General features: G+C 44.4%; 2 protein-coding genes across 2 annotated transcripts in view; one reads left to right on the forward strand and one right to left on the reverse strand.

Annotated features, from left to right (window-relative positions):
* LOC109875715 (guanine nucleotide-binding protein G(i) subunit alpha-like) overlaps positions 1 to 6,189 on the forward strand; it is an 80,727-nt gene extending 74,538 nt beyond the window's left edge. Inside the window, exon 9 of the mRNA XM_031803880.1 lies at positions 902 to 6,189. The gene's annotated coding sequence lies outside the window, so the exon portion shown is untranslated. The remainder of the gene's footprint in view (positions 1 to 901) is intronic.
* Positions 6,021 to 8,920, reverse strand: LOC116356975 (collagen alpha-2(I) chain-like). Its single transcript, XM_031803879.1, has one exon. It carries the CDS (start codon positions 7,404 to 7,406, stop codon positions 6,249 to 6,251), a length of 1,158 nt encoding a protein of 385 aa, XP_031659739.1. The 5' UTR covers positions 7,407 to 8,920; the 3' UTR covers positions 6,021 to 6,248.
* Between the last annotated feature and the right edge of the window lie 79 nt (positions 8,921 to 8,999).

The raw sequence follows: 8,999 nt of genomic DNA on the forward strand, positions 1-8,999 counted from the left end.
TTCATTGTGATGTCAGGACAGATTGGATTCATGAGGGGGGCGTGCTTCATTGTGATGTCAGGACAGATTGGATTCATGAGGGGGATGTGCTTCATTGTGATGTCAGGACAGATTGGATTCATGAGGGGGATGTGCTTCATTGTGATGTCAGGACAGATTGGATTCATGAGGGGGGCGTGCTTCATTGTGATGTCAGGACAGCTTGGATTCATGAGGGGGGCGTGCTTCATTGTGATGTCAGGACAGCTTGGATTCATGAGGGGGATGTGCTTCATTGTGAAGTCAGCACAGATTGGATTCATGAGGGGGGCGTGCTTCATTGTGATGTCAGGACAGATTGGATTCATGAGGGGGATGTGCTTCATTGTGAAGTCAGCACAGATTGGATTCATGAGGGGGCGTGCTTCATTGTGATGTCAGGACAGCTTGGATTCATGAGGGGGATGTGCTTCATTGTGATGTCAGGACAGATTGGATTCATGAGGGGGGCGTGCTTCATTGTGATATCAGGACAACTTGGATTCATGAGGGGGGCGTGCTTCATTGTGATATCAGGACAGCTTGGATTCATGAGGGGGGTGTGCTTCATTGTGATGTCAGGACAGCTTGGATTCATGAGGGGGATGTGCTTCATTGTGACGTCAGCACAGATTGGATTCATGAGGGGGATGTGCTTCATTGTGATGTCAGCACAGATTGGATTCATGAGGGGGATGTGCTTCATTGTGATGTCAGGACAGCTTGGATTCATGAGGGGGGCGTGCTTCATTGTGATGTCAGGACAGCTTGGATTCATGAGGGGGATGTGCTTCATTGTGATGTCAGCACAGATTGGATGCAGTCATAGATATGTTTTTTTTTATAATGGTTCACTTTTATCCTCTCTCTTCCTCTTCTGTAGGTGTCTGGTGGACCGTGAGCCTCATGTAAGGGGGATGAAGATATGAGATGACTTGGGACATTTGCATTAGATGATCGTGGAAGTAGAAGAAGATTATGGAAAGTAGAACCAACGATTGAGACTGTTGGTTGCCATGCTGAATACTGCATTCTGGGATTGTTTCCGTTTTACCACTTTTTATTTTTCTCCATGTTCTCAACCCTCTGATACACTGAGCTCAGGACAGAACTGAACTGTGGGGAAAACCTTAAGCAGTGAAATATAGTCACTGTGACTTCTATGGGAACTGCCAAGTCAGACTACAGAATACTTCTGTTTTTAGTTCCAGATAATTTACACTGAACAAAAATATATAAACACAACATGTAAAGTGTTGGTCCCATGTTTCATGAGCTGAAATTAAAGATCCCAGACATTTTCCATACGCACGAAAACCTTATTTCTCTAAAGAATTTGTGCAGAATTTTGTTTACATCCCTGTTAGTGAGCATTTCTCCTTTGCCAAGATAATCCATCCACCTGACAGGTGTGGCATATCAAGATACTGATTAAACAGCATGATCATAACACAGGTGCACCTTGTGCTGGGGCAATATAAGATAAGTCTTAAAGGTGCAGTTTTGTCACACAACACAATGTCACAGATGACCCAAGTTTTAGGGGACTGTGCAATTGGCATGCTGACTGCAGGACTGTCCACTAAAGCGATTGCCAGAGAATTTAATGTTAATTTCTCGTCTCCAACGTCGTTTTAGAGAATTTGCCAATACGTCCAACCGGCCTCACAACCGCAGACCACGTGTGAACCACGTCAGCCCAGGACCTCCACATCTGGCTTCTTCCCCATCAGGATTGTCTGAGACGAGCCAGCCGGACAGCTGATGCAACTGTGGGTTTGTGCAACCTTGTCAGGGAAGCTCATCTACTTAGCCTTGACCTGACTGCAGTTCGGCGTTGTAACTGACTTCAATGGGCAAATGCTCACCTTCGATGGCCACTGGCACGCTGAAGAAGTGTGCTCTTCACAGATGAATCCTGGTTTCAACTGTACGGGGCAGATGGCAGACAGCGTGTATGGCGTCGTGTGGGTGAGAGGTTTGCTGATGTCAACGTTGTTAACAGAGTGCCCCATGGTGGTGGTGGGGTTATGATAAGGGCAGACATTAACTACGGACAACGAACACAATTGCATTTTATTGGTGGCAATTTTAATACACAGAGATACCGTGATGAGATCCTGAGGCCCATTGTCGTGCCATTCATCCACCGCCATCACCTCATGTTTCAGCATGATAATGCACAGCCTCATGTCGCAAGGATCTGTACACAATTTCTGGAAGCTGAACATTTCCCAGTTATTCTATGGCCTGCCTTCACCCATTTAGAATGTTTAAGATGCTCTGGATCGACGTGTACGACAGCATGTTCCAGTTCCTGCCAATACCCAGCAACTTCATACAGACATTGAAGAGGAGAGGAACATCATTCCACAGGCCACAATCAACAGCCTGAACAACTCTATGTGAAGGAGATGAGGCATTGTGAACGGAGTGCCCCATGGCAAATGGTGGCCACACCAGATACTGACTGGTTTTCTGATCCACAGATGCATATCTGTATTCCCAGTCATGTGAAATCCATAGATTAGGGCCGAATTCATTTATTTAAATTGACTGATTTCCTGATATGAACTGTAACTCAGTGAAAATCTTTGAAATTGTTGCATGTTGCGTTTTATATTTTTGTTCAGTGTAGATGAAGTGGAGTGATATTTTTATGGCATTTTGGTTGATTTATTAACCAACAAATCACACAGATAGAAAAAAATCATCCTTGGCTGTGTCCCAAATGACACCCAATCCCCTATGTAGTGCAATACCTTCGACCAGAGTAGTAGTGCACTACATAGGGGAATAGGGTGTCTTTGGAACATATCCCTTCTCTCCATTCCAGTGCTCCCATCTATAGATTGACACAATACTGGTATACACTGAGTGTATAAAACATTAAGAACAACTTCCTAATATTGAGTTGCAACTCCTTTGCCCTCAGAACAGCCTCAAATCACTGGGGAATGGTGTTGAAAGCATTGTACAGGGATGCTGGCCCATGTTGACTCCAATGCTTTCCATAGTTGTGTTAAATTGGCTGAATGTCCTTTGGGTGGTGGACCATTCTTGATGCACACGGGAAACTGTTGAGCGTGAAAAACCTCAGCAGAGTTGCCGTTCTTGACACAAACCTGGCACCTACTTATATCTGAGATATAAAAAGATCAGGAAACATGTACAGTACCAGTCCAAAGTTTGAACACACCTCATTCAAGGAGTTTTCTTTATTTTTACTATTTTCTACATTGTTGAATAATAGTGAAGACATCAAACTATGAAATAACACATATGGAATCATGTAGTAACCAAAAAAAGTGTTAAACAAATTAAAAATAGATTTTATATTCTTCATGGTAGCCTCCTTGATGGTAGCCTCCTTGATGACAGCTTTGCACACTCTTGGCATTCTCTCAACCATCTTCACCTGGAATGCTTTTCCAACAGTCTTGAAGAAGTTTCCACATATACTGAGCACTTGTTGACTGCTTTTCCTTCACTCTGCGGTCCAACTCATTGCAAACAGTTTGGTTGAGGTCAGGGGATTGTGGAGTCCAGGTCATCTTATGCAGCACTCCATCACTCTCCTTCTTGGTCATATAGCCATTACACAGTCTGAAGGTGTGTTGGGTCATTGTCCTGTTGAATAACAAATGATAGTCCCACTAAATGCAAACCAGATGGGATAGTGTATTGCTGCAGAATGCTGTGGCAGACATGCTGGTTAAGTGTGCCTTGAATTCTAAATAAATCGCTGACTGTGTCACCAGCAAAGCACCCCCACACCATCACACCTCCTCCACCATGCTTCACGGTGGGAACCACACATCCGGAGATCATCCATTCACCTACTCTGCGTCTCACAAAAACACAGCAGTTGGAACCAAAACTCTCAAATTTGGACTCCTCAGACCAAAGTACAGATTTCCACCGGTCTAATGTCCATTGCTTGTGTTTCTTGGCCCAAGCAAGTCTCTTCTTATTATTGGTGTCCTTTAGTAGTGGTTTCTTTGCAGCAATTCGACCACGATGGCCTGATTCATGCAGTCTCCTCTGAACAGTTGATGTTGAGATGTGTCTGTTACTTGAACTCTGTGAAGCATTTATTTGGGCTGCAATGTGAGGTGCAGTTAACTCTAATGAACTTTTCCTCTGCAGCAGATGTAACTCTGGCACCTGAAGAAGCTTGAAAAGTTCTTGACATTTTCCATATTGATTGACCGGAAAAAAGTCTTAAAGTAATGATAGACTGTCGTTTCTATTCGCTTATTTGAGCTGTTCTTGCCATAATATGGACTTGGTCTTTTACCAAATGGGGCTCTTCTGTTTACCACCCCTACGTTGTCACAACACAACTGATTGGCTCAAACGCATTAAAGAAAGAAATTCCACAAATGACATTTTAACAAGGCACACCTGTTAATTGAAAATCATTCCAGGTGACCTCATGAAGCTGGTTGAGAGAATGCCAAGAGTGTGCAAGCTGTCATCAAGGCTACTTTGTAGAATCTCAAATATAAAATAGATTTTGATGTAGCACTTTATTTTGGTTACTACATGATTCCATATGTGTTATTTCATAGTTTTGATGTCTTCACTGTTATTCTACAACGTCTCCTGGTCTGACAAACACCGCTCTAGCTTTGTCACCTTTCACCACAGGAAGTGTTACATCGGCGTTGGATTAAGATGCATCCAAAGCAACAACACAAAACATCTCTAGCTTAAACTGACATTTAAAAAATATATATATATTCATATTTTATTATGGTAATTCATTTTCCACGGGGGTGTGGACATCGACCTTAGGTGGTTAAGTCTTATTTCTTGCCCATTCACCCTCTGAATGGTACACGTACACAATCCATGTCTCAATTATCTCCAGGCTTAGACATCCTCCCCTTCATCTACAATGATAACGTTCACCTGGTCAGTCTGGTGGAAAAGAGCAGGTGTTCATAATGTTTTGTCTACTCAGTACGCAGACCAAACCACCAAGCTGGACATCTCATGTCAATATTTCACCTTTGTTTTATTTGTTTACGGAGTTAATTATCTCATTTAATTTCCTGTAAAACCATGTCTTTATGACATGTTGTTTGTATGGACTAGTTCAAACTGTCTTTTTCATTTGGGATTTCTTTACAAAATCAGATTCCATCTATAAGTAGTGTCAATGCTCTAGAGATGGGATCAGGAATTAATGTGATAGATTTGACGTGGCACCTAACTCTTAACCTTTCATCACGTTTTACCTAGGTTACCTACTTATTTGTTATTTCATTTTCAAAACTTAAATTACAAATGGACCACTTTGTATTGAACAGTATTTTTGTATGTTAGAACTCTTGTTCACTACGGCACATTATTGTATAATATTGATCATTGAATATTGATTATTGTCAAGTGAGATTAATAGTTTTATCGCACCACTTTATAATACAATACTTATTGATTATCTGGATGAAAGACCATTTTGTAATTCACATCTTGATATTTTATAGCCTTTATAATTCATTAAGAGATGTATTTTATTCAAAGTGTATTGTTAAGAATGAACGGACCAATGAACTAGATCGAGTATGTAACAACATTTTTTTTTTTGTACAGAGGGGAAAGCTGTGCTCAGAACCCCACTGCCTTCACTTGTGGAGATCTAGTTTTTCTTCTCCCGTCTTGTTCTACGGGAGGCAGAAACAAATGTGATACTAAGTAAGTCATTCCACGGAAGGTTAGGTTTATGGGTGGGGTTACTGTTACATAAGAAACATGATTGGTTGGTTCAGGAACCAAGGAGAACTCCACTGAACATTTATTTTGTCCAGAAAACAGTTTGTCAAATAGCCACTAACTATCTGGGTTAGAGACTGTCATGACTTCCTCCTCGGTCAGAACTATATCTTACATTCCACGGTCATATTCATCAGGTACCAAAACGGAATAAAATAGACTGAAACAGGAAGGGACTACCCGGAATTGTCCAATAAGAATTGTCAAAAAAAAAAATCTTCTTTTTTCTCCTGTTGCCAAATGTTTTTTTTTGCTACGTTTTGAAACGGTGTGCACTAATCAATGTGACCCTGTAGATGGATCAGATGAGCTGGTTACATTATACTTCTGGTTCAGGTTGACTTTGTTCAGATGTGTTACTATTAACTCTATTAAATGATGGCACTTCAACTCTCTGCTCTATTTTTCTATCCTTGGTTGCATCCTAGATGGCACCATATTCCCTTGTATTACTTTTGACCAGGGCCCGTAGGGAATACGATGCTCTTTTGACCAGGGCCCATAGGGAATAGGATGCCCTTTTGACCAGGGCCCATAGGGAATACGATGCTCTTTTGACCAGGGCCCGTAGGGAATACGATGCCCTTTTGACCTGGGCCCGTAAGGAATACGATGCCCTTTTGACCAGGGCCCGTAGGGAATACGATGCCCTTTTGACCAGGGCCCGTAGGGAATACGATGCCCTTTTGGCCAGGGCCCGTAGGGAATACGATGCCCTTTTGGCCAGGGCCCGTAGGGTATACGATGCCCTTTTGACCAGGGCCCGTAGGGTATACGATGCCCTTTTGACCAGGGCCCGTAGGGTATACGATGCCCTTTTGACCAGGGCCCGTAGGGAATACGATGCCCTTTTGACCAGGGCCCGTAGGGAATACGATGCTCTTTTGACCAGGGCCCGTAGGGAATACGATGCCCTTTTGACCTGGGCCCGTAAGGAATACGATGCCCTTTTGACCAGGGCCCGTAGGGAATAGGATGCCCTTTTGACCAGGGCCCGTAGGGAATACGATGCCCTTTTGGCCAGGGCCCGTAGGGAATACGATGCCCTTTTGGCCAGGGCCCGTAGGGTATACGATGCCCTTTTGACCAGGGCCCGTAGGGTATACGATGCCCTTTTGACCAGGGCCCGTAGGGTATACGATGCCCTTTTGACCAGGGCCCGTAGGGAATACGATGCCCTTTTGACCAGGGCCCGTAGGGAATACGATGCCCTTTTGACCAGGGCCCGTAGGGAATACGATGCTCTTTTGACCCGGGCCCGTAGGGAATACAATGCTCTTTTGACCAGGGCCCGTAGGGAATACGATGCCCTTTTGACCAGGGCCCGTAGGGAATACGATGCCCTTTTGACCAGGGCCCGTAGGGAATATGATGCCCTTTTGACCAAGGCCCGTAGGGAATACGATGCCCTTTTGACCAGGGCCCGTAGGGGATACGATGCCCTTTTGACCAGGGCCCGTAGGGAATTCCCTTGTCTTCATAAACAACACAAGGGCTCCCGAGTGTCGCAGTGGTCTAAGGCACTGCATCGCAGTGCTAGAAGCGTCACTACAGACCCTGGTTCGATTCCAGGCTGTATCACAACCGGCCGTGATTGGGAGTCCCATAGGGTGGTGCACAATTGGCCCAGCGTCGTCCGGGTTAAGAAAGGTTTTGGCCGGGGTAGGCCGTCATTGTAAATAATAATTTGTTCTTAACTGTCTTGACTAGTTAAAGGTTAAATAAAATGAATAAAACCACCAGCTGATGGTAAAGTGTGATATGATGTCCATGTTCACAAATCGTTCAGGTTCTCGATGTAATAGTATTAAGTACAACTCAACTGTTGTCATCACAGTGTTCTGATTCAATTGTACCTATCCAAGGCGTTTGGTCCATCCACTCTGCTCTCATACAACGGGTCAAGCAGAAGAGGAATAGTAGCACTGTTGAGGTCAATTCAGAAAGTAAAATTCCTAATTTTCCTCATTGAAGAGAATTGGATTTAGAATTTAAATGTCAATGTACTTCATGAATTGACTGGAATTTAAATGGAATTGACTCCAAGTCCAAATGATAGTGCTGCAAACAACAGTTTGTTTTCTCGGTGTCAGTACTCTCTGTGTAATCGGTGTCTGGTACGGTCTGTGTAATCAGTGTCTGGTACGGTCTGTGTAATCAGTGTCTGTGTAATCGGTGTCGGGTACGGTCTGTGTAATCAGTGTCTGGTACGGTCTGTGTAATCAGTGTCTGTGTAATCGGTGTCGGGTACGGTCTGTGTAATCGGTGTCTGGTACGGTCTGTGTAATCGGTGTCTGGTACGGTCTGTGTAATCGGTGTCTGGTACGGTCTGTGTAATCGGTGTCTGGTACGGTCTGTGTAATCGGTGTCTGTGTAATCGGTGTCGGTACGGTCTGTGTAATCGGTGTCTGGTACGGTCTGTGTAATCAGTGTCTGGTACGGTCTGTGTAATCAGTGTCTGGTACTGTCTGTGTAATCAGTGTCGGGTACTGTCTGTGTAATCAGTGTCGGGTACTGTCTGTGTAATCAGTGTCTGGTACGGTCTGCGTAATCGGTGTCTGGTACGGTCTGTGTAATCGGTGTCTGGTACGGTCTGTGTAATCGGTGTCTGGTATGGTCTGTGTAATCGGTGTCTGTGTAATTGGTGTCTGGTACGGTCTGTGTAATCGGTGTCTGTGTAATTGGTGTCTGGTACGGTCTGTGTAATCGGTGTCTGTGTAATCGGTGTCGTGGACGGTCTGTGTAATCGGTGTCTGTGTAATCGGTGTCGGGTACGGTCTGTGTAATCGGTGTCTGGTACGGTCTGTGTAATCGATGTCTGTGTAATCGGTGTCTGTGTAATCGGTGTCGGGTATGGTATGTTTAATCGGTGTCTGGTACGGTCTGTGTAATCGGTGTCTGTGTAATCGGTGTCTGGTACGGTCTGTGTAATCGGTGTCTGGTACGGTCTGTGTAATCGGTATCAGGTACTGTCTGTGTAATCGTGTCGGGTACGGTCTGTGTAATCGGTGTCTGGTACGGTCTGTGTAATCGGTGTCTGGTACGGTCTGTGTAATCGGTGTCTGGTACGGTCTGTGTAATCGGTGTCGGGTACGGTCTGTGTAATCGGTGTCTGGTACGGTCTGTGTAATCGGTGTCTGGTACGGTCTGTGTAATCGGTGTCGGGTACGGTCTGTGTAATCGGTGTCTGTGTAATCGGT

The sequence above is a fragment of the Oncorhynchus kisutch genome, linkage group LG24 (genome assembly GCF_002021735.2).
Source record: "Oncorhynchus kisutch isolate 150728-3 linkage group LG24, Okis_V2, whole genome shotgun sequence".
NCBI lineage: Eukaryota > Metazoa > Chordata > Actinopteri > Salmoniformes > Salmonidae > Oncorhynchus > Oncorhynchus kisutch.